The 26,618-nt window shown below is 36.3% G+C and overlaps 1 protein-coding gene across 1 annotated transcript in view; it reads right to left on the reverse strand.

The window, feature by feature from the left end:
- Window positions 1-4,502: 4,502 nt before the first annotated feature.
- The window catches only part of LOC131012154 (endoplasmic reticulum oxidoreductin-1-like), a 606,214-nt gene continuing 584,098 nt past the window's right edge, over window positions 4,503-26,618 (reverse strand). Inside the window, exons 2-11 of the mRNA XM_057940073.1 lie at window positions 8,729-9,474; window positions 7,798-7,929; window positions 7,368-7,626; window positions 7,027-7,137; window positions 6,300-6,418; window positions 5,988-6,092; window positions 5,682-5,884; window positions 5,256-5,379; window positions 4,965-5,149; window positions 4,503-4,842 (exon numbers count right to left, since the gene is read on the reverse strand). Of these exons, the coding sequence (XP_057796056.1) occupies window positions 4,824-4,842; window positions 4,965-5,149; window positions 5,256-5,379; window positions 5,682-5,884; window positions 5,988-6,092; window positions 6,300-6,418; window positions 7,027-7,137; window positions 7,368-7,626; window positions 7,798-7,929; window positions 8,729-8,905 (1,434 nt within the window). The 5' untranslated portion in view covers window positions 8,906-9,474 and the 3' untranslated portion in view covers window positions 4,503-4,823. The remainder of the gene's footprint in view (window positions 4,843-4,964; window positions 5,150-5,255; window positions 5,380-5,681; window positions 5,885-5,987; window positions 6,093-6,299; window positions 6,419-7,026; window positions 7,138-7,367; window positions 7,627-7,797; window positions 7,930-8,728; window positions 9,475-26,618) is intronic.

Here is a 26,618-nt window from a genome sequence, read left to right on the forward strand (position 1 = left end):
CTTCTCTGCCATATCATAGTCATGGATGCACTTAACAGCACCCCATAACCGTGATTCCACCTGCAAGCAAACAGAAGGGGGCCCAACAGAACAATAGAGAGGTTAGTAACTCGATTTTTTTATGGCAAAGATATAATATGCAGGGTACCTGAAGAGCCAGCTGGCATAGATGAGTAGCCAGAGATGCCCGAGACAAATTCTCCACTTTCTCCTGGTCCTCCGAGTGGACACGAGCTATCAGCGCATTAATTAATTCCTTACCCGATAAACTCGAAATGGGCCCAGGAACAAGATCCTCTGACCCAGCAGCCGAGGGCACCACAGCTTTGCCCTTACCCTTTCCACCGGCAGAGGGGAGAACCTTGGAACCACCAGCTGACTTCTTCGCTGGCCCTTTGCCCTTGTCCCCAGCAGGAGGGAGAATCTTCACACCACCAGCAGACCTCCTCGCTGGCTCTGAGGACTTGCCAGCCTTTTTTAGGCCCTCCTGTCTCTCCTTCTCACCCACAGAGATCAGGGAACCTCTCTTCCTCTTCTTCGTAAGATCGGCAAGGGTGGCATCGGGAGCCGAATCAGGTGAAGGAACCTCATCGGTAATATCCACGACTTGGATATCCTCTTCACGGGTGCCAGCGGCATCACCAGCACTGGAGCGCCTACCTCTGTGAACAAGAGCCCCCGCATCAACTTCCTCCGCATCAAAAGGGCGCGAGGCTTCCACATTCCCCTCTGGGATTTCAACTACAGGGGGAATGGGGATCAGTTCGGACCCAGCAGGCTGCTCCGAGGGACTTGTTCCGGAAGCAGAACCGCTTGGGCCATGTGCTCCGCTGCCAGCAAGAGAAGGGGTGTCAGGCAAATTGTCCCCACATTTCGATCTCCAAGACATATCTGCAAACCAAAATTTCACATCATTAAAAGCAGGGTAACAAAAGCTAATGTGTTTTCTAATGTATATTTTTTACCTATTGATCTTTCTGGATACAGGGGAAACAGACCATTATATGCCAGAGAGGAATTGTTCTCGGCCAGGTACCTACAGTCTAGAGGATGGGCCTTATTCATAGCATTAAGGTGAGCTATAATACTCTGGTCACGGGTAGAAGGGACTTCGGGAGAGGCTGGTTTATAAGTAGTGCGACTTGTATGCCATTCCAGCTCCGAAGCACCATAATCGCGCCAGTTGCCGAAAAGGGTGCGCACATAACAATAATATTTCAAGAAGCCCTTATCCAAGGAATTCAGGGAGGAAAGAAAAGTAGTAGGATATTTAGGGTGAGAGGCAAAACTATACAAGGGACTGCCTTGCATGCGAAGGGTCTGGGTCTGACAAAATAGCTTGGCGGTGTCCCCAACACCGTTAGCCCGGCACAAAACATGGAAGGCATATAACCTCCGGATAGCAGAAGGAGCGACTTGAAAAAAGGGGATATGAAAGTAATTACAAACGTCAACCAGCAAGGTAGGGGGAGGGAGCCTTAAACCAGCCTCTATCTGAGCTTTCCAAACAACTATCAACTTATGATGGTGAAGGCTCTCGGGAGGCGTTGAACCCTTAGAGAAGGCCTCGAACTTCAAACCTTCAGGACGCCTACATTTGCTTTTCAATTTTTCCACCTCCGCGACACTAAGGCGGGATGGAGGAACACTTTTGGGGGGTTGGCGGGGCTTTTTTCCCTTTTTTCTTAGGTGGAGAAGGAGGGGGTGCAGTTTGAGATTCGTCAGAAACAGAGGGGGAAGGAAGATTTTCAAGATCTTGCCGCGATGGGGAGGAAGATGAAGGGTCTCGGGCAGAAGGAGAGGGCGAGCGAGAGGGTTGAGGGGCGGAGGTGCAGGCCATGATGGGAGATGCCAACCCTAGGGTTTCTAGCACGCTCAATCAGAGCACCAACAGTTATACCACTACACTACGATTAAACACAAAATTGCAGTGAAGAGGATACGCGAGTTACCTAGACCGGAGAAAGATGGACGGTAAAACCTGGAGCGGAAGGGTCGTGGGAGAATGCCGGAACAGTGAGGAAATCGCCGGAAAATGCAGAAAATTCGCTCGGAAAACTTGGAGAAGAAGAATAGGGAAAAAAGGGGAGTTCGAATCGGCTAAGTAAGATTGTACGCGGGTAACCACCAGCACGCGGGATGAACGGCACGTGGCATACGGAAGAAATCAACGGATGAGAATTTCTACGGAAAGGCGAAAGGACGCAAAGGTTAAAAAGTAACCTCGGGATACGGGGAAAATACTGTAGACTGGGCAGACATTTAATGCGGATGACGTCATCCACGCGGGCGAGTCCTCTGGCTGGTTGCATCTCTCCAGAGTGAACTAGCCAGACCAGGGGGCGGGAGTAACAAAAACGCCAGAGAACAATTTACAGGGCTTCTTTTTATTCTCTCATAATGTCAAAATGCTTATGTCTTTATGATTTACAGGGGTCAAGGAAAACAACAAAGTGTTGATGCTGATAACACACCACTGGTTGAACACGAAGAATACCCGGTTCAACCAGACTAGAGGGGGGAGTGGTTGGTGAGGAGCAATATATGCAGAGTAGGGAGAGAGTACAAATCAGAGGAATCACTCTCATCAGAGGAGCCGTATGGGTCAGAAGAACCATTTTTACCAGAAGGATTTCATCCATCAGAGGAATGACTCTAGCCAGAGGAGTTATCCGCACCAGAGAAGTCATTCTTGATAGAGGAGCCCTCTTCTCCAGAGGAGTCATCCGCGCCGGAAAAGTCACCATCGCCAGAGGAGACGCCTTTACCAGAGACGACGTGTTTACCAGAGGAGTCCTTCATGCCAGAGATGTCAACATCACCAGAGAAGACGCCTTCGCCAGAGAAGACATTTCCATCAGAGGAGCCAATAAACGCGCGGGAAGGTCTCCCGCGTATTATCGGAATTACCATTGTACCCTTCCATCACGCAAGACGCACGCACCGAAGATGTTTTTACTATTTTACCCCTCTGCTTGTAAATCTATAAATAGGGCCCGAGCTCGTGTATTATTTTTTACGCTAACTCATATTTTCAAATACAATAGTTGTTTTCTCTCTCGTGCAAGGTTCCCGATCAGCTATTTTTACTCTTTCCAGCCTTCTCGACTAGGTAGAATTTTATGTTTCCTTTTATAGATTTAGGTGTTGGTTCCGTAAATACCAACACAATTGCACCCGTAGACTTGTGCTATGTTAAGAAATTAGCGAACATGACACGATTTTATTGGCTCTTGAAGATTGATATATATCATATTAAGATTTTATTCGCTGTCAAAAAAATTGATCTCTATCTTTGAAATATGGTAATATCTTTATCAATAATATATCATATTTAATCTCGGATTTCATAATATTGCAATAAAGATATAAAATTAGTAAAATTATATTTATTTCCTCAAAATTTTAAGTGGTAAAATAGAGTCAGATCACAACTAATTTTTATTATAATAAGAGTAAAATTGTGAGAGAGGTTCCTATCTTTTCAATGGCTAATTTTTATTTTTATAACAACAAAATTGATGTACTTTATTAATTGACACAATTTATAAGGATGGCATGTCCGAGGCCATTAGATTATCTCCAACACAAGAATCCCTTGGGGGCTCTATAGAAATTATCCCACTCAAGAATCCCTCCTCCACAGAGGAGACTCTTATATAAAATTTATTTTTATTTAATCTAAAATAAATGTATTTGTAAGTTAAAATAAATATTAAATTTTAAAATTAAAAAATTCATTAAAATTAAGTTCAAGCATTACAATAAATAAAATAGAAACACAAAATTAAAATTGAGAATTATAATTAAAACTATTTTGAAACATACACTTTGAATCTCACATCGAAAAATGTAGGCTTCTCTACAATATGGAATGCTCTATAAAAATAGAAAAGCTACTTTTAATTTAAATTAAAATTAAAATCATAAAATTTAAATGATTTTGTAAAATTTTTTTCTTTTATTTAAAAGAGTGAGTGCATTATACGCGCCCCACGCAAATCCTTAAAGTCGGGCTCTCTTTCTCGAGCCGACGACTGAGTCCCATGGTGCAGCAGCAGCAGCGGGCTCGCTGGAGCACTGCTCAAGCCGCGCTGGAGTTGCTCTCAGTAACTATCACCAAAGTAAACAACCAAAGGATGAATCACAAACCCCATGAGACATGTCTGAATAGGCCGACTCGGGTTGGATGGATTTTTTGGAGGAATACACGGGAAGCGAAATATGGTCTTGAATTGTAGAATAGTTAGAATACTAGAAGAAAAAATAAAGTTCAAGTTATTGTTGCATAAAAGTCCAAGAGGATTCATGAACTTTGCATAAATTCATCGTTTATAATTGTGTTATACCTATGTGGTTCAAGTTGAGCAATTTTTGGGCTTTTCACTCTGGCTAGCAGATTGACATTTGAATAAGCCCTTGCCTTGGTACTACTTTCTTCACATTTCACTTAAACTAGCACTTTATCAGCAATTAATGAACATTTGTGCAGGCAAATCCAATAAAATGAATTCATCACTTAAATGGTAAAGACACAACTTATTTCTGTTAACAATTTTAATTGATGTCTACGCTGTTCATTACAAAACATACTAGATTCCGAAGCCCCCCCTCCCCCCAAATTTGGGGCAACAAAACACTTTGAAAAAACAAGAATTAGGATCCTATGAAATGTTACATGGGGTAATGAGAAAGTTACAGTCTCTTCTCTGATGGCTAGTCATTTTTAATACTATTGCTCCAACTGCAGCAGCTCAATTGGTATTATGTATAAATGCTCTATAAGGACTTCCAAAACTCATAACTCATAAAGCAATGGCCAGCTACAGTGGAAGGGTCAACCTGGGGAGAAGAAATCTAGTTCAGCCATCATCATAATATTCAAAAAGAACAGTTGTGGTGTTGCCGTATTGATATGATCATCCGAGGATATAGAGAATTTTATATGGAGATTAGGTACTCACCCAATTCTTCCTACTGCCAGCCTCGCTCTTTCTAGTAAACTAATTTCTCGCGCTGAAGGCTCTGATGTGAACTCCTCCATATTCTTCTCAAATGAAGGGCCAATTTCATTGACAAGTTTAACAGATTCTGAGAGTCGATGAAGAAGGTTCACTAAAGCAATCACTTCATTTCTTTGCAGTTGCAGCTGCAAGAGAGATCCAATCAGTTAATCGTTGAAAATTGTGTTTCACCTAGCAGGATACACGAGCTGATCTTGAAAAATATATAGTTTTTAAGTGCATAAAACTTACTGGTTCATTTGGATGGTTTTTACTATCGATGGAGAACAGAATTTTCAGGGCAGTTCCAAGACCAAGGACCTGAAGTTTACCCCAAAGACGACATTTCTCACATCCAACACAATCCATCAGACCACTAAAAATTACACAATAATTGCAGTAAGTTAGCCTTAAACTTAAAGCTTATAAAATCGAGCATACAAATCGTGTTGCCAATTTTTAGACAAAAATTGTGGATATGACGGAAAACGTGTTGCCAATTTTTAGACAATTCCAACTTCCAAGACAAGTATCTAATCTTAGTCACCTCAAGTTCAACATCTCATCCATCATTGAAGTACAAATCGCTGAATGTTGCACAAACAAGATGTGCAATTGATTTTGATTCGCATGAGGAAATTAGGTAGAGGTTATTCAACAAGCAAAGTTGATACAAACCTGATGTTCCTGAAGTTCTTCTGAATCTCAAGCTTCAACTCCGGCCCACTTTGTCCTTGCCACAATTTAGCTTCATCAAACGGAAGGGGACATGCAGCCTGCAGTTTTGGGTTGTAAAGTAGCTGACGCATTAAAGACTGTGCTTTCAGGTCCTCCTCGAGGTTACCGGTATCATATTCAGCCTGCTCCAAGTAATTTGCAGCCTGCATCATGTGGAAGCCAGAAAAAACATAAAGAAGGCAATCATCAATTCAAACCGATACATCTTAACCATATTAATCAAGACGAAATGATGCAAAGGCTTACTTTTGTCACAGCTCGGAGAACAAACATGAAAGTGAAGTATAAGTTTCTCACACGATCAGGATACATCAAAACACGGTCGTACATCAGCTCCAAATTTCTACCCCACTGGAATTGCAATTGAAACTTGTCAGGTTTTTAATAAATATGTTTCAAGCTGGATGGTCCAATCTTAGATCGACTGGCGTTAGTTTTCATGAAAAATGTTGTTCATCTAATTATGTAATATCAGAAGAGTTTGAACTTTGAAGAAAACCAAGTAAAATATGATTCACAATAAGAGTACAAGAAAAAAGGAGAAGACAGAAGTCAAACCAGATTTCTAGCTTCATCAAGCAGGTAATCAGCGGCAATGTGAATTGAAATTGAGGAGTGAAGACCTGAAATTAACTTGTATAGAACTTTTTTCTCCTGACAAATCTCTCCTGATGGATCTGGAAAACATTCAAGAAAAAAGTGGCTTAGACCACCTTCAAATTGCCAAATATACAGCACCATAAAAGGTTAAGAGTGCTTCTCAAGTTAAAAAATATATATATAGTTAAGAGTAGAAACCAATTATTTTATTCATTTATTTATTAAAAACTTTAGATCAATGATTTTCCCAAACAAGAGAAGTGTAAAATAATTATTGAAGCTCACATCAAGCAACTCATAGTATTCCATCTGCTGAAAAAGGGCAAATAAGTGAGAAAATGACTAAGAAATAAAGCAATTATGTTGTAGTTATGTAAGTAAGAATAAGGAAAAAAAACATAACATACTGATCCATGTCATAACAGACCCCAACTCAGAAACTTATAACTGTCTCCTGGAGACATTTGCAAGTTCTCAATGATCCATACAACACAGATAGACTGCTAAGAGTTTGAAAGAGCCTCAAAAAACCCATGATAGTAGGTATTAACATCTATGTCACAAAACATACAAGGCACATAAGGACCTCTATTACGACTTTACGAGATCTAAATATTGCCGCATCAATATCCTAAAGCAAGTACCAAAGAACCATTGCAGTAAATCTTAAAGACAAGATACTGACATTTTGGACAGTTTTCTGAATATATGGCGTCCCATATCCTTCTAGCTGATGGGCCCGTATAGCCAGTATACCGTTCGGGATTCAGTTGCAGATTAACATATGTCATCTCACCTGCAAGTTAGAGGACGTCCATCAGGGCACACGTCATTCTTATACACATATCTAAACAATTATATCATGTGAGTATAAGACACGTACATCCAGAATAATACACATATAATCAATGCAAACATAGTGATAATTTCAAGTCAAGAAAAAGAACTAATACAACCACAATGCTCAGGCAAGTGTAGTGAATTAAGTGCAATATTAATCTAGGAAGAAAAGATGCAAGTAATTACTATTATCAGTCTCGTCATCAAGGGTCCAAGGATTATCCACTTCTATCCAGCCCCTAAAGGCCTTCGAATCCAGAGTACGATCAACGGCTGCCTGTGGTTTTCCCTCTTGGCATTTTAAGTCATCAGATGGCAAACCATACTGAATCGGCCGCTTAAAAGGTTCGGGAAATTCATTTTCTGGACATTCACATACACTGCAATCACGCAACTTGCACATACCATCATCGGGCCAAAAGGGGCAGTCACACCACAACTTAACCTGCCATGTTTAATAAGTAAATAAGATTTTAGAACTTCAGTATTAAATGGATCCCTTATCACAGACCACAACCCATATAAACGTGATCTGTTATTTTTACATTCCGTTGTTGGAACTTGAAACAAGTATCTTTTTAGCTAACAAGATTGAACATTTAGATTAATATCTGACCTTAAAGTATCGAAAAAATGGAGTTCTAACAAGATCTTGAAGTAAAGGGTGTAGTACATCCCCATTAACACTATCCACTGTCTCATAATCACAACAACAGTCCTCAACAATGCCAGTATACTTACGAGCATCCTGCATAAGAAGCAAGTAAAAGAAGTGGCTTAGTCCCTCTTGATCCATCAATTGTGTACAAAAATGTCCTCTGGCTACATTATTACATATAAGCGTGAATATGTAGTGCATGCAACCAATGCGATCAAGAAGCATGTGATATCACAATGTGGCAGTCACAATGTTTGCATAGACCAACGCACAGCGTATGAATAAGGATCTGAGGCTCTTTCAATAAGTTAATGCACAGAAAAATTCCAGACGGCAAAACTGGAGCATCACAAAAGCTTGGCACATGCCACCGTTGTGATCAAACAGCCGGACATGAAATGAAAAGAAAAAAATCATTGATAGCACACATAGTGCAAACAACTCATGACTGTTCAGCGCTTGAAATAAGAACTATACAGTAATTTTCAGGTAATCTAAAAGCAATATCGTTTCAAAGAGGGTCTAACTATATAGTGAGGATCCGTTGTCTGCAGGAAACCCATTTAGAAAAATAGCATATCAAAGTCAAATTAAGGAATGAATTTGAGCACTGCAGTCCCAATCTTTGGCAATGGATTACCCCGAACTATTCTCATGTTTCATCACTCCCACCCATCTCACAAATTTCCACCTCGAATACTTCGTCATACACAATTCCACCATCTCACAAATTTGCATCTCGAAAACTCCATCACACACAATTCCACCATCTCAGACGGCAAAGATAAATAAGACAGAGCTCAATCACACAGAAAGAAACTACAAAATATAGATATACAACATACACATATATATCATCGCACACACAAATGAAGAAAACGAATAGAACCTGAGAACAATGGCAAGACTTGTGAATTTGAGCATGATTGTACGTTATAGCAATGGCTACCACCACCACCACCAAAGCTGCCCCAATTGATGCCAATTTCCTCATTCCACCTTTTCCCTCTTTCGATTTCTTCAACTGTTTTTTCTTACCACCACCAACAGCTTTAGCTTCGGCCATCGAAGTTCCAATTAGCACAAAAAAATTACACGGAATTCACAGCTGCTTAGATATGTATATCAAATTGTAATACAACTAATATACAAAGTCCCCCCAGAAATTCCACAAAACCCACCACGAAAACCAATATTGGAGGGTATATAGAAATGATGGGTTTTGGAATTCATGTACAAAATACGATCACGAAAATATGCGGGGTTTTTTTTTTTTTCTTTCCTTTTTCCTTGAGGGAGAAGAATTGAGTTTGGGTCAAAGCAGAACACAGAATTGAAAACACAAACGGTTTTCGGTCGGGGATGGTGGACGTTTGTAAAAGGATCCCCACCCGTGGCGGTGGCGCGTGGCAGTCAAATACGGGAGATTGCGATACGTGTCGAGTTGTGATTCCGCGTGATGCACACGATTCACCCGAGACGCAACGCTCACAGGAGAAGGGCGAATGGAAGGCTTACGACGAATTAACGCGCCAAAGATTTTAGTAAACGTGACGCAGATGCAGCCAATAACAGTTCTCGATTATGCCACATAGATTTTGAGAGAGTGAATGTTTTGTTAAAACACAAAATCTCCTGTAGAATTGGTTTTATTGTAAAACCGGGTTCTACCGGATCCGACCCATCTATCTATCTATATATCTATATACTAAAACACATTTCTAACGTTATTATTTTCCCGCCAAAAAATTGATAGTTTTTTTCTCCAAAATTTCAGGCATATTTAAACAAACGTGATTTTAACAACAATTTGACAGGTTTTTTTCCCAAAATTTTCAAGCATAAACGTGATTTCAACTGATATTTCAAAATTTCAGTAATAATTTTACGTGTAAACATGGATTTCAGCAATCACACCACAAAATTCATACAATATATTCACCATAAAGAAGAAATGTTTTGCGAAATTATCCACAATTTTCAGAAGGAACAACTTCAACTGATGTTCGGCCAAAGAAAATGAGAGCACCGACTTCAGGGCTGTACTGGTCCCGATTGAAGTGGCAAAATCGGTGGGGGAAACAGGGCCGTCGACGGCGCCGTGCCGTTGTAACAGAAGAGCCGTGGCACGCAATGTTAAAAGACGAATCTTAGCGGAATTTGAGAATGAGGGTTTTCTGTTTGGTGTATGGGTGTTCGGTAGCAGGGAGAGAAATAGATGAGAGCAAGACAGAAAACGAGAGGCTAGAGAGAGTGTACGACGACCTCCGTGGTCACCTGCGATGGTTGTCGCCGCTAGGGGTGAGCAGTCGGTCCGGACCGGACCGGACCGACAAAACCGAGGACCGAATTCTTAGGATTTGTAGGACCGAACCGGACCAACCTAAACACTAGGACCGAACCGGGACCGGATCGAAACCGCCGTCGGTTCTCGGTCCGGTCCGGTCCAAAACCGAAAAAATGGGCAGTTTTCAAAATATAACTAAAAATCACATTTTTCACATATTTTAACCTGTTTAACAACAATAATTCAATACCACAAAAATTTCATAAAATAAAATACATAAACTAACTCCAATAAGAAGCTACGAAGTCCATAATCAAGTTAAAACAAGTAAACAACCACACAAAATCTCAAAATCCATAAACAAATTAAAACAACCACACAAAGTCTCAAAGTTCATAGTCCAAATAAACATAGAATCATAAAAAAAATTCATAGTGTTCAAATCTTCAATTCTTCATGCTTCCTTGCTCTTTCCTTGAGTAACGCTACCTTCACTCTTGTCATTGATGGTAAGATTCTTCATAACTACAAATCAAGAAGAAAATATGAATAATAATACAAAGTATCATGTTACATATATAATAAATTCAAAAAAACTTTAATAAAGTACCTTCTTCATGCTTCATTATGTCTTCTAAACTCTCTTCAACGATGATTGGCTCTTTTGATCTCCTCAACCAATCTTGAGTGCATATGAGTGACTCAACAAGCTCGGGGGATAAAGAACTCCTAAAAGCATCAAGTACTCTTCCTGATGTACTAAAAGCCGATTCTGAGGCCACGGTAGAAATAGGGACAGCCAATACATCACGAGCAAGATGGCAAAGCACCAGAAACCTATGTTGATTAAGTTTCCACCATATCAAAATATCAAAGGTTTCATCATCTGCAGATACCACCATCTCATTACAATAAATATCCACTTCATCTATTGTAGAGATTGTTCCACTTTGAACTTTTTGCCTCTTGAAACGCTCAACCAAAGCACGTTTTGTGAAACCTTGAGATGATTCCTTGTCTTTGCCTTGTTGAGATTGTGAGACAGATGTGGTGGGTGGTTGGTGTAATTCCTTGTAAACATCATAAAGCTCATGCAAGCTTTGCATCACAGCTTTGCCTATAATCCGTCCACGGTCTTCACCCCACTCCAAAACAAGTGCATATTCTAGGAATTCATACTTGTATCTAGGATCAACAATGACACTCAAAAAGATGATGTGGTTCATCTTATTTGCATCCCCCCAATACTTATCAAACTTTTTCCTCATGTTTGTCCCCATTTCCTTCACATTTTTATCCTCACTTCTCATCCAATCATTCAAAATCAAACTAACAGAAGTAATCTCATGCAAGAATTCATTGCAAGTAATGTAAAGAGAGCCTGAGATTCTAACTGTTAATTCAAAAAAAGCAGCAAGAAGCTCACACATCCTCTTTCCATTCTCCCAATCTTTCCCCAATGGAACACCCTCATCAACCCCAAGATCAATGCAAAAAAAAGGATCTTTGTCAACATACGCATCAAAAGCCGCCTCAAACTTGCAAGCTACACTCAACATCAAATAAGTGGAGTTCCACCGAGTAGCTACATCTAAGCATAAGCCATTCTTGCTTTCAATGTTCTCTTCTTTACAACATTCTTTAAATTTAAGGATCCTAGCTGGGGATTGCCTGATATATTTAACTGCAGCTCTAATCTTATCCACTGATTCTCCTACCTCTTTCAACCCATCCTTGACCACTAATGCAATTATGTGAGCAATACATCGCATGTGAAGGAATTTTCCCTTAGCTAGACAAGCACCCCTTGAAGCTAATTTAGTTTTCAAAAAACTCAAGCAAGTATCATTAGAAGCAGCATTATCAATAGTCACAACAAATACTCTTGCAATTCCCCACTCACGCAAGCAAGAATCAAGTTGCCTACCCAAATCCTCACCCCTATGTCTTTCAATGGTGCAAAAATTGATAATTCTCTTATTCAACTTCCAATCTTTATCAATATAATGAGCAGTCACACACATGTAATTCATTTGTTGCAAAGAAGTCCAAGTGTCTGTAGTAATACAGATACTTTGACCACTTTCAACAAAATAAGACCGAAGCTTAAGCTTTTCATCTAGAAACATTTGAAAGCAATCTCGTGAGATTGTCCATCTAGAGACAAGCTTAAACCTAGGTTGCAAAGTCTTAACAAATTCCTTAAAACCCTCTCCTTCAACCACCCTAAAAGCGAATTCATCTTTAATTATCATCTCAACCAATTTTCTCCTACACAGCTCCTGATCAAACTTCCAACTCTTAAGTTCACCCACAGTCTCCCCTTCACCCTCAGCTATAGGTTGCAAAGATAACTGGGTTTGTCTATTACCAACAGCACGATGAAGCTTACTGCATTTTTTCAAATGTTTAACCATAGATGTCGTACAATTTTTTTTGGAATCTGAGCAGTACTCTTTGCCACAATAATTGCACCTAGATCTCGATACTCCATCTTCATCAGTAAAGGGAGTGAAGTGTTCCCAAGCTGGTGAAGTTTTGTTTCCCTTTCGAACCTTTGACGTGGACTCGGCATTATCATGTGGACGTTGTGTAGCATTTTGAGGAGCCTCGGTGGAGGTTGGAGGAAGTCATGTAGTGGCTGCATCTTCAGTTCCAGTTCCAGTTCCATATCCGGGAGTTTGTGAAGAAGACATTTCTAAATCAAAATCAAATACATAATGTCATAATCTGCGCAAACTTCGAATACAAAATCTGCCCTAGCTTGACAATATCACAAATCACAATATGTTACAAAATCTGAAAATCTGTTTCAAAATCTGCCCTAGCTCGAGTACTTGACACTCAACAGTCCACAATTTCACAATATGCACAAGCTCAACTCATTTTCGAAATAAGCATAAAGAATTTATTTCAAAATCATTTTACCCAAATAACAAATAAGCTTAACTGAAATCTGGAATTCTCTGCATCTAGGATATATTACCGAGAAGGGGCGAGAGAATATGCATTTGGGATTTCAGTTGCACTTGGCTACGTCATTTACCCAATTCAATTATAATATGCATCTGGGCTTAAACTGAAATATCACCTGAAGAAGCAATTCTGGAGAGGCGACGTGAGACTGGAGCGGCGACAGGGAAGGAGTCGCGACCGGCAGCTTGTGACGATCTGCGTCTGCGAAGGAGTCGCGGCCGGCGGCTGGAGACTGGAGCTGGCGACTTCGGGGTGAGGGTGAGGGTGAGCGATTGGAGAGTGGAGACGGCGAGACGGAATGGGTGGTGGTCGGTGGGGGGAAGTAGGGGTGAGCAGTCGACGGAGGGCGGCGACAACGAGCGGCGATTGAGCGGCGGAGCAGTGCAATTTGGGAGAGAAATCAGGGAGAGCCGAGAGGGATCGATTCAGTGTTAGGGTGAATTAGGGTTAGAATATAATTTTCAGAATATTAGAAATAATAAAAATATTAATAATATTAATAAATATATTAAATATATATTTAATATATATATTCGGTTCGGTCCGGTTTTCATCGGTTTTGACCTCTTCTGAACCAAAACCGAACCGACAATTCTTTGGTTCACAAAATTAGGACCGGACCGGACCAACTGATGGACCAAAACCGGCCCGGACCAGAACAACCGATCGGTTCGGTCCGGTTTTGCTCACCCCTAGTCGCCGCCGAAGGGGATGGGAGGACGAGAGCGACACAGAGAGAGGGAGAGGGGGAGAGTCGGAGAGAGAGAGAGAGAGAGAGAGAGAGAGAGAGAGAGAGAGAGAGAGAGAGAGAGAGAGAGAGTATTTGTGCGTGAGTGAAGAATAGGGAAGGTTTGATTTTGGCTCATTTCATAGACCTACTAGTATTTTACCCGTGCGATGCACGGTATACTTATTCATATGTATTTGTAATACATGATAATAGTAATATATAATTTTGTAAGTGTATTTAAGTGGTACAACAAAAATACAAAGTATTCATATTGAACTGAAAATGTAGAATAAAAAAAATGTAGGAACTGAAAAACAAAAGTATTAAATTCAAATATTAAGGGAAAATATTTAATTTCGTGAACGTACACATGCATATAATAAATAATAATAATAATATTACTAATACTAATACTAATAATAATAAAATGCGCGCATATATATATATATATATAACCAAAAGCAAGGAAAAAAAGTATCCGTCTAAAAACGCTAAAGAAAAGCAGCAAACCACAGGACGACAATGGGTAGACGCATCTTCAGGAGCTCCGACCTGACCATCACCCCTAAGTGCATCCGGAACCCATTGCCACCCACAACAAAACCAGAAAAATCAACATGAAAAACGGGGCTAAAGAACCTACCACCAATTCTACAATGACAGTCCAATTGGTGGCTAAGAAACTCAAGGCCGAAGGCATGAGCCAACGCCGAGCAACCAACGGGGATCGACCCGCACGATCCCAGGCTCGAGCACACCCGAAACTTGAAAAAAGGCCATGCCTCACCCCAAAAACCCACACCCGCCTCCTGCCCAGCCGAGAAAACCGAGGGGACAGCCAAACACTCGCCCACCTCCTGACCAACCAAGAGAACAACAGTCGAACCAAAGTAGCAACTGCAGTCACCACCACCCGCAAAATGCCCACCAAACCACCGAACCTCACCGCCGGTGAACATCTAAACCAAAATGAAACAGCACGCCATGTGTTTGATAAAAAGCCGACTCTCACACGTTTTAAATTTTATTTTTCATTAGTATATACATCTTGTTCGTTAGATATACGTTTTGTTAACATTTTAAAAGCATTAGTGAAGATCTCAAGTGATGAGTCGAAAAAAGAAGAAGAAATATTGCAAACTATATTATGTGTTATATTTAGTACTTTTTGTATTATTTAATTATATATATATATATATATATATATATATAGTTAAAAGCATTCGTAAATGTTCGTTTTTAAAAAATTAATTTTTTGAAATATTAGAGTTTTTATTTTATTATTGTACTACTCTATTTTTTTGTAGTACAACTACAAATGTTGTACTCCCTCCGTCCGCCAAAATTATGTAAATTTGATTGAGCACGAGATTTAATAAAATTTGTGATGATTTTGATGTAGTGGAGAAAGGGTCCCACCACTTTATGAGATGTGTGGTTGAGATTGAGTTTTGAATGGGTTTTTTATAAATAAAGAGTGTTAGTAAGGATAAAATATTAAAGAAGATGGTGGGACCATTGCCATAAAAAGAAAGTGACATAATCTTGGCGAACGTCAAATATAGTAATTTTTACATAATCTTGGCGGACGGAGGGAGTATAAAATTAAATATTGCAAACTTAATTATGTGTTATATTTAGTATATTAATATGTTAATTTAGTTTATTTTTCTATAAATATACTTCCACAGGTCATAAAACATATTCTTTTTAATTATTTTGGACAAAATCTCACTAATTATCATTCTTAGAATTCTTACATATATACAATAAAATGAAGGTTGTTTTGATGCAATTTTTTGTCAACTACATATTAGATGGATCTTATGTATATTAACCTTGGGTGTTTGTGGTAGTACCAATTTAAATTTTAGATAAATTTTCTTTTAAACCTAAAAGATAGTAATTGTGGATCAATATTTCTGATTTTCAGAAAGTTAATAATAGTTTCCAGTCATTAAAACTCCCACTGAAACAACTTTTTGCTAAAATTGTAACCTCCATCCTAGACAATACATATTGTACTTAAATAATCACCCTTTGCTACAGAGATCCCCAAACATTTGTTAACAAAAAAGGCTTAATGATGACATTTTCCAAGTTCTTCGGCAACCACAAAACTCCCCATAATTTTCGAAGTTTATGACGCTAAGGATCTAAATATAGGAAACACCAAACTTGAGATATTTTTTAGAGTCATGAGAGAAGCTAAAATCACACAGCATAGGTATAACAAAGACCATTTTAAAATTGACAAATACAAACAACATACATAGTAGATTCTCTAACTATTTTCCAGTGATACACATTAATGTTGTCTTCTTCGCACTACTCTTTCATTCCTTCTTCTTCCACTTTGTTTCCTTGAAAAAGAAGCAAAAGAAATAGAAAAGAATACATAGTATCAGAAGCTTAGTGAAAATAAGAATAAAAAATTGATTGTTGGAGAAGAAAATTTAGCTTGTTAACACAAGAAAAAAAACAGAGAGAGAGAGAAAAAAGAAAGATGTTGAATTATCAAAAAAGCATAAGAAGAAAACGCTCAAGTCAAATCCGACAGCATATTTTATCTGAATATAAGCAGAAAATATAATCAACTTACTTTCAGTAAGAATATACCTGAATAAGAGTCCTCTATAAACTGACGAATTGAGAAATGATGAAAATGATCATCACTATTAATGTGGTCATTTTGTAATTTTTTAATATTTCATGACCCAAATGCTTAAATAGTGTCATTACTCACCCAAATATCTTGATTATTAATGAAGATGAGATAAATGTTATGACGTAATCGTGAAACTACTTTTTAAATAATGTTGTGGTGTAATTTTAATGATGATAATATAATTATGTTACATCATTATTTATCTATACTTTAATTTAAAAAATCTTCATATGAACTGTAATTTTATGATAAGTTGGACCCCACTAAGTAAAAAGTCTGGGTCCGCCACTGATTATACAATAATAAATTATTTTTTAACTAATAATGTAAGGGATAAAAATATAATTTGTTGTCGATGAAAGTATTAGTTTTTGTCACTTTAAGTGTGATTTATGTTATATAAATTAATTGGATGGAGCGGGGCAAGGCAACGACGGGTCAAATCAAGGTGATGCCTGAAGTCGCTGTTCGCATGGTGATGGAGGCTTAACAGGAATTATGGTATAATAGTTATACACAACAAATAAAAAACTCTTCAGTTTTAGAAGAAAACCATATTTTTCTGCAACGACACCCACCATATTATTAAACACCTTAAATTTTCTATACTCATTCATCTCTAATGTTGCTCTAAATATTTGGATCCATGAATTATTTTTTTCATTAAATTATTTAGTTTACTCATGAATTGTTTGTTTAATTCTAAAATTGGAATCCAATCCTTTTTAACTAATAAATGATTAAGCCCTAAAATTATAAAAAAGTACGCAGCCTTTTAAATTAATTCAAATTTATAGCTTACTCTTTTGAATCAAATCATTTTATTTGTTATTTCTACGGTTTATATCTTTGTAATTTTTTTTTTTTTTTAGTAAGTGAAGATGAAACATTAGATATCTTGTACAAAAATAATTCACATATGGACTAACTAAATGAATTTTGATTTAAATTACTATTTTCTCAAAACCCACTAAAAAAACTATTTTCTCAACACACATATTCTTATTTGCAATTATAATCCATCATTTCAAAAATACTCCCTATATTCCTTATTACACAAATTTCATATTTTTTCAATTATCTTTATATTTTTTTAAATTACATCTTAAACAAATACTTAATATTTTACTACTTAAACAAACATTAAGTAAATAATATTAAGTAAACAAATAAATAATATTTTACTTAATTAATAAGTAAAATACTTAATATTTTACTTAAACAAATATTAAGTAAAAATATTTAATTCGTATATATATATATATATATTATGTATATATATATATATATTATAATGGTTTATTTTCTTAAAGGAGAATTAATAATAGAACAATTAAATAAATACAGCCCAATACATTCCAATTAAATACAGTACAATAAATTCAGCCCAATTAAATAATTACAGCCCAATAAATTAAATTAAATACAGCCCATCAACCAACCCTAAAATACAGCTTAAATACTCATCACCTCTAATTTTAGGGTTCAGCGCCGCTTCTTCACTTTTCATTTCTTCTTATTCAGCTGTGCTCTGCCTCGTCTTCTTTCTTCCTCTGCCGACTTTCTTCCACCTTTCGCCGCTGCCGGCGAGAAGCTCAACCCTGCCCTCTATCGTCTTCTCTCGCTTTCTGCCTATCTCTCCCTCTGCCTCATCCTCTGCCGGCGAAAAACTTGCAACCATATCACGGCAAAGCCGCCGTCCAAAAGCCTTAGATACCTAAACCACCAACTCCACCCTCACATCTAGCCGACGCTCCACGCAGTGTCTATTCTCGACGACGATAAATCGGCCGCTGCCTCCCACTGGACAGCCCGTATCCAGCCGCCGCCGTCCGGGTTTCAAACTACGGCGTCGCCCAAGCCCTAGCCTCCAGATCCTGGCCTCCTCCCTCGTCTGCATCTTTAATTCTAGCGATCTCCATGTTTAATTTTTCTTGTTGAATGTATTTTTTTTTTCATTTAAACGATAGCCAAAAGAGTTTGATCATGACCGTAGATCAAGATCTTGGGTTTGAGAGGGACTTTAGTGTTTTTCTAATGATAGTGCTTCACTTTTCTTTTCTTTTCTTTTTTCCTATACGACATCTTTATTTTTTTCGCATTATTAGTTTCTCTTTTTTCAGATTTTCATTTTGGTAGATCTCTGAATATTTACATATGAAACTGGTACTTGTCGTTTTTTTAGATCTCTGTTGTCTTGTTTTTCTACTTTGATATCCTTGTAGGATGGTACTTGTCTTTTTTTAGATCTCTGTATTGTCTTGTTTTATATATTTTCATTATGGTAGATCTCTGGATATCTACAAATACATTTTTGCTGCATTTGCCCTTGTTTTCGAAATCTTCATGCCTGCTGTTCAAGGCCAAGGCCACTGCACTTTCGCCCCTGCGCATGCTCCAACCACCAGCGACGGTTAGTTCCCCTTTTCCGCCTTTGAGAGTGGCTGCCTTTGAAAACGAAATTAATGAGAAATTTAAATATTTTAGCTAATATCAAGATAAGTTTTGTGAGCAATATATAAAGTAACAAAAAAATTAACAAAAAATAGCAAGCTTGGACTATTCTTACAATGCTTTTGTTAGTTCAATATGAAAATGATTTTTGCAATTCAACACTTCACTGTTTTGATCTTACAAACCATAGCGATACAGATGTTGAACTTGTAGCTCAAGCTTCATTTATTGTAAAATGATTTTTGCAATCTGCACAAATGAGATAGCTAATGGTATCATATTTCTATGCCAATTTGCTGTAAATCTTCAATATACACTAAAACCATTTTTTGTGTGGATTTTGCAGATTTGAATGGTAATACTTCCATGCTTCTGTTGAAAGGTTCAGTTTGATCTGCTCCGAAAACTTTACCTGCTGCGAAAAATTTAGAAATATTATGGACATTTTTGGACTAATAATAAACAGCTAAAGGCTAAACAAAATAAAAAGGAAAATACCACATAAAAATAGGAAAAATAAAATAGCATAACAAAGCAAAAGAAAAACAAAGATTAGAGAGAGAAATTTGCTGTCTAAAATAATCTGAGGCCCTATTTATAGAAAGGAACTAACACTTATCAGCAACCAATTTGAGCTCCAAAAAAATTTGAATTTGAATTTGGGCTCCAAAGTCCAGACGATATGTGCAAAGCCCAAAAGACAATCAACAGTAATTTTAACCACTGTACAATAGAATGCTGCAAGTGGCGGGAAAAAAAACATGCCAAACTTCAGCTTTAATATAATAGTAGATTTTAAAATAATAGTGGACTAATTTTTTGTTTTAACTGAGCCTTGGGCCCTCGTAAGTAATAATTAGATTAATGTTATTAATAGGAATTAAGTAAAGATTTTTTTAGCATACTTAATTAATTTGTTAGTTGGGCTATTTATTAGTAAAATGAATCAGTACAAAAATAAATAATTTACATGACGCATTATAAAATTTAGTAAATACATTATTAGAATAACATTAATAATATAATAATAAATAAATTACATGACATATTACAAAAGTTAACAAATACATTATTATAATTACATTTATAATATATAAAGTACATGATGTAAAACATAATTATATGAAATTAATGATTTAAAAGTTTTGTGAGTTAATGCATAATTTGAGAAAAAAAATATATGGATATGATTGAAAAATAGAAAAAAGAAATGAAGAGGAAATGTATAAATAGTATTTTTGGGATTTAAGTTTGATGTAAAATTAGGTTGGAGATGTCCTAGAAGCATTTGTAGTCCCATTGTCTAGCAATGTTGCAAATATTTCCACTTAATATTTGTTACACATATATAGTTGATATAATACTCTCTCATTCCCTCGAACATCTTCCTTTCTTTTTATTTTAGTTCGTCCCCAAAATATTTTTTAAAATAATTTCACTAACAATTATTTTTACAATCTTCACTTTGTGAAACTCATTCTTCACTCATCAAATATACAATTAACTATTATTAAAATTCATGTCACCCTTCTTAGGAAGATGTTTGAGAGACGAATTGAGTAATTGATAAAAAGCTAGAAAAAAAAAACAATTGAATAAAAATTAAAAGAAGTAAACAAATCCAACTAGCCTCTGTCCTCCGATGATCCATCGTAATCATGCCAATCGATCTAGAGGGTACTTGATTGAGTTTATTTTAAAGAGCTTATAAGTTGCCAAAGTGTTTGGATAATTGAGCTTATAAGTTGGAAAAAGAATTTCTTTGCTAGAGAGAGAGAAAATATTTTTTTAGAGAGAGAAAATCGAAGATAAATAAACTTGAATGATATATGATGAAAATAATAAATTATAATTGAAAAATATTTCTAAAATGATTATTGTATATAAGATTATAAAAAAATAAGTTGGGCTGAGAAACTTATTTTATGGAGAACTTATAAGCTCTTGGAACTTGATGAGGACTGAAATATGCACCAGCGCTGTGCTAAACATAACGTGAATATTTCTAGTTATGGTTATTATTATTATTATTGTTATTGTGGTTATCTCTGATATTTGATACATGATTGCCCTGACTCTCGGCTTGGCTCAGTTTTTCAGCTCTGATGGCTCAATTTCAAGATGTAGATTAGAATAACGGGGCTTGATCTTGATTCATTGGGCTAATGGGCTTTAGGGGTCTAATGGGCCCAAGGGCCTTATGTTTATATTCATGCTTATAAATAGGGCCTTGAGGCATGGATTAGAGGGAGGATAGTCATTTTTCTAGTCCACAACTTGTAAAGTGTAAAATACTCTCTCAATTATAGTGAAAAACCCCCAACACCCCCGTGGACGTAGGTCTTCTCGACCGAACCACGTAAATCCTGTGTCGTTTACTGCTTTTATTTACCGTATTCTTTCTCGTTTCACCAGAACTTATTTTGTCAAACACTTTGAATGAGCTTAATTATAAGCTGTTTTGAAGAATTTATAAGCTCAACCAAACACTCTCTTAGACACTACAAAGGTCTTGGGCACCAACATTAATCTTTCTCTTGTAGTTGTCATAGTCGCAACATCTTATTCAAATAAAAGAAGACTGAGTTTTGAAATAAAATAACAGAAAAAGAAATTGCTTGGGTGAAGATATAGGCGTCGACGATGTTCATCCAATGGCGGCCGCACGAAGTCTAAGTAGCAGTATATGCAATTGTAGAGTAATTGTATTCATTATTTTGATTGATAAATGAATGGCATGGTATTTCAGACTTCATGTCAACAGTAAATTAGAGTTTTTTCCTTGTCGATGTCAAACATCAGAAAAAACGTTAATTCATATCTTTATGAGCAGAAAATAAAAGTCATACACTCTCCATCCACAAAATGAGTATCCATTTGTGGACGGTACGAGTTTTAAGAAATGTATTGAGTGCAGTGTGAATAGAATAAGGGTCCCACTTTTTTAGAGTATTAATTAAAGGGTTGTATGGGGTACACTTGCCAAAAAAGAAAATGAGTACTCATTTCGTGAACGGACGAGAAAGAAAATATGGATACTCATTTCGTGGACGGAGGGAGTATTAAATTTCATAAAGTGATTTTTTTTGTGTATATACATGATAATAATCCTTTTTTTTCAAATTTTAATATTTTAATTTAAAAATAAATGTTCATATCTTTAAATTATTAGTAAATTTTAAACTGAAATAATAAAAAGGTATTTTAGTAGAAAGTACTCCATTCGTCCCAAATTTTAATAAAAGTTAGTTGTGTGAGTTGAGAAAATGTTTCACAAATTTTTTGAAAGATTGATGATATTGACCAATGGACCAATTAAAATGAAAAAACGTGAGTCAATTAGTGACAATGTGTATAAATATGTGCAAATTATAAGGGTAACAGTTAGTGAAATTGTTTTCAAAAATAGATTACGAAGATGTTTTGTGAACGGATAAAAAAAGAAATAAAGTAAAATATTTCAGTGATAGAAGGGGTACATTATTATTTTTATGGTCACAATTAAATTTTGTTTAAGTTATAATGGCAATTTTAATATTTACCTCTAAAGAATATTTATTTTTATAAATATACGTATTTTATGTTCATTGGACTAAATTACCCTGAATATCTCCATTATTACTGTATTTGAGAAACAAGACCTTATGCTAATGTTACACATAGTTGCCCTGCGAAATGATTTGGCCTTGTCTAAGTATCGATGAGTTTTACCATTTGTCCATTTCCATGTTTAAGGTATTTAATTATGTAATTTTTTTTAATAAAAAGAAATAATATCAATCACTTAATCAAATCTTTGGATAATTAATGCTGATTAGCTAAGGTTTTTTTTTAATTACAAAAAGTATCTATTATATAATCAAATAAACTATCCACACGCAAACGAGACTTCTACACCACACAAAGGTGGAAAAATAACCGCACGTAGGCGGGACTAGACCTCTACACCACACAAAAATAAAAAAAAATAATTACATGCAGACGAGACCATTACCTAGGGGTGTAATCGAGCCGAGTCGAGCCGAATAGTGTCTTGCTCAAGATTGACTCGTTTAGCTAATCGAGTTGCTCGTTTAATTGTCGATCGAGCTATAACCGAGTCGAATATAGTGCCGAGCCTAGTCGAGCTTTTTAAATTTAAATTTTTATATAAAATTTTAGTTATTTTCCTAATATATAAGTTATTTTTATAAGTTATTTTATTCACAACAATGTAATATATTTACTATTTTCTTGTAAATAAATAATGTTAATTAGACACTTAATCTAAATATTACTAATTATAGTATAAAATATAAGACATTTAATTAATAATCTTATGTTTTTAAGATAAATCACTTAACGAGCTTACTCACGAGCTAACGGGCCGAGTATCGTCATACTCAAGCTTGACTTGTTTAGCTAAACGAATTGCTCATTAAATTATCGATCAAATTTTTATGGAGTCGAACATCGAATAGCTTACGAGTAGCTTGACTCGTTTACAGCCCTATCATTATCCACACAAAAATAAAATAATTACACTGCACACAAATAAGATTGAATCCAATATCTAAATTTTTAATTGGCGTTTTTCATTTAAACAATCTCCAATGTAAACTTTCCTGGTAAACTATATTATCACAGAAATTTCTATCCAAGTCAATTTGAATCATGAATAGCCAAAATAAAAATAATTTATTGTGTGTGTGAAATATCAATATCTAAATAGTTCATTATCATAGGTAGTGGTTTGTATTAATGTTGATGACAACGCTTCTGACTTTTTTAAATCATGTTGTTTATACATGTCAATGAGCTCATTAAATGTATTCATCACTGAGTATTAGCCTATGATTACGGATTCTCCATAAAATAGCACTTTATAGTATCGGATATGTACAGACGGTAAGTGTGGGTACGATTCGCGTGAAATTCGTACGAGATTCGCCACGAGACAAATCCCCCAAAAAATTAAAAAAAAGAAAAAGAAAAAGAAAATTTGATTCGCTGCAGAATTGGGTGTGTTTATGGTGCATTGATGGTTGTTTTGAAGAACTTCATTATTTTTGGATTTTTTTGCAATTTCTTCAATTTATTGTCCTACAATTATTTGTGTCTCTTCGATCCCTCAACAATGAAGATTCTATACGAGATAGATTGTCGTTGTCTCCTCGTTTGCAATGCAACATTTAATTTATGAATGTTCTTTTCTTTTTTCAATTTGATCGGTCATATATAGTAAAATATTATATAAATATAAGAGACGTATTTTTCACGAATTGCACATTATAACTTTTGAAAATCTACGCTCCCTTGCACCTAGGGATGGCAACGGGCCGGATCTGGACCGGGTCTGGCCAATACCAGATCCAGATCCGTTTTCATATTCCAGATCCAGATCCGGATCCAGATCCGTGGATCTGAAAATTTTGGATCCAGATCCAGATCCGTTAGATCCGCGGGTCTACGGGTCCAGATCCATTGATCTACTGTTTTAAATTAAATTCAAAAAATAATTCACAAAATCAACAACATCTAAATTCCATTATGAAAAATATTGCACAAAATACATTCATGCAATAAAAGTGAATCAAATTTCTCAGAATTTCTCACAATTTCATAAATAAAATCCAAAATCTATAATAAAATCAGAATCACTATTTCTCACTATTTCATAGAATTCGAATTTCTCACTATTTCACAAGAATCTAGTATTCAAACAATACAAGCAAAAAGCTTCATTACAACATCTTTTCTTGTGAGGACTTTTATTGAAAAAAGATCTAGAAAGGAGTTGTTAACCATATGTATAACTAAAACAGGGAGAGTAAAGAAAACAGAGTCACTTAACAAGAATAACACCAACCTTATATACTTATAGTCCCCTGAAATTATCGGGGGGAAAAAGAAGAAGAGAAAATTCAGTTCCTTTGCAAAGAAAAGCATAGTGATACAACAAGAGCACGTACGATAGCTACCATAAATTACAGCCATGTACTCAAAAAGCTTCATTACAGCAAAAAGTGAGAACTGGAGTGGGTGGTCGGGTGAGTGAGGCGGCAGCGAAGGGCGAACTGGAGAGGGAGACGGCCGGAGATGGGAGTGAGGCGGCAGGCGGGGCGTGAGGCGAGAGGGGCGGCGAGCGGGAGAACTTCAGAGGGGCAGGGCGTGCGGGAGATCTGGAGAGGGCGGCGTGCGGCGGGCGTGTGGGAGAGACGGCGGCGGCCGGCGGGTGAGGAAGCGGCGAGCTGGAAATGAGGGAGGGTTGAGGCGGCAGGTGAGTCGTGAGTGAGAGTGAGGGAGAGGAAGTGAGGTGAGGAACCGAGAGTAGAGTTAGGGTTTGAGTTTGACTATTTTGTTTTTAATGTTTTTAATTTTAAATATATCTAATATTATTAATAAAATAATATATATTATTAATAAAACGGATCCACGGGTCGGATCTGGGTCGGATCCGAATCTCAAATTTCCAGATCCAGATCCAGATCCAGATCCGTTTGAAAAATTAAGATCCAGATCCGGATCCAAATCCGCGGGTCCAAGAAATTGAGATCCAGATCCGTAAAATCGGATCTGGATCCACAGATCTGGACCGGGTCCAGGATCCACTGCCATCCATACTTGCACCTGTGCAACATAGGTACTAGCATGTTGTGTAATAGGATCTCAAGATAAAATGACATTACAAGTTTTCTTCTTGCAGATTATTATTGGACCATGTATTTAAGGATCCAGATCAATAAGGGCCCAGAAAACAAAGTACTATTGGGCTCCTCAACATTTTTATGAACCCAACTCACATTATCTCGACATAAGAAGAAAACAATGTTTTAGTTTTTTAAATCATAATTGTATAACAAGTGACACGGTTCATTCTTGCAATTCAGGTCCTCTATTTTAATACTATCACATATTTATATTCATATATTTAGGAGACGCTTGATTTGAGTGATAAAGTATGATTGATAAATTAATTTATTTTAATTAAATATTTAATTTATATAATTAAATCCGTAATTGATAATTCGGTCCGCGTCTAATTAATCACCAAATTGAGTCATTATTATTTATCACTTTAAAGTTGGGTGAATTATTTAATCACATCTCCAATCCTCAATTTAAAATTAATTTATAGTTAATTTTAATAATATTTTAAAAATTAAGAAAAAATTATTGTTATAATCTATGAAAAAAAATTAAAATCGATATATGAAATCAAATTAACTGTCCATTAGCCCCTTAAATTAATCGTCATTAATCATTAAATTTTAAATGTCTTAAGTTTTTCTCTCCTTTTATAGGTTGAGCATATATATATTTTTCCATTTCATTTAATTATATTACCTCAGTGCAATAAAAAGGATAAAATCACAACTACTTCATGCATTTTATATTATATTTACCTAATACTATTAATATTTAATCTATTTAAAAATAAATTGTCTTTATCCTTCTAGAGGTTTCAATATTCCGTAGAAGCATCTGTCGAACTCATTCCTCTTTAGAAAAACCAAAAGACGTCCCAAAATAATAATTCCGTTCATTGAATGAGTGACATAATTCATAAATTTGCAAAATTTATAATTCGATAAAAGCATTCAACAACCTGGGATTGTTTAAAAAAACTGAATTTTATTTTCTTAATTGCAAGAATGCTGTTAATAAATAATATGTTACTGAAT

This window comes from Salvia miltiorrhiza, chromosome 2 (genome assembly GCF_028751815.1).
Source record: "Salvia miltiorrhiza cultivar Shanhuang (shh) chromosome 2, IMPLAD_Smil_shh, whole genome shotgun sequence".
Lineage (NCBI taxonomy): Eukaryota > Viridiplantae > Streptophyta > Magnoliopsida > Lamiales > Lamiaceae > Salvia > Salvia miltiorrhiza.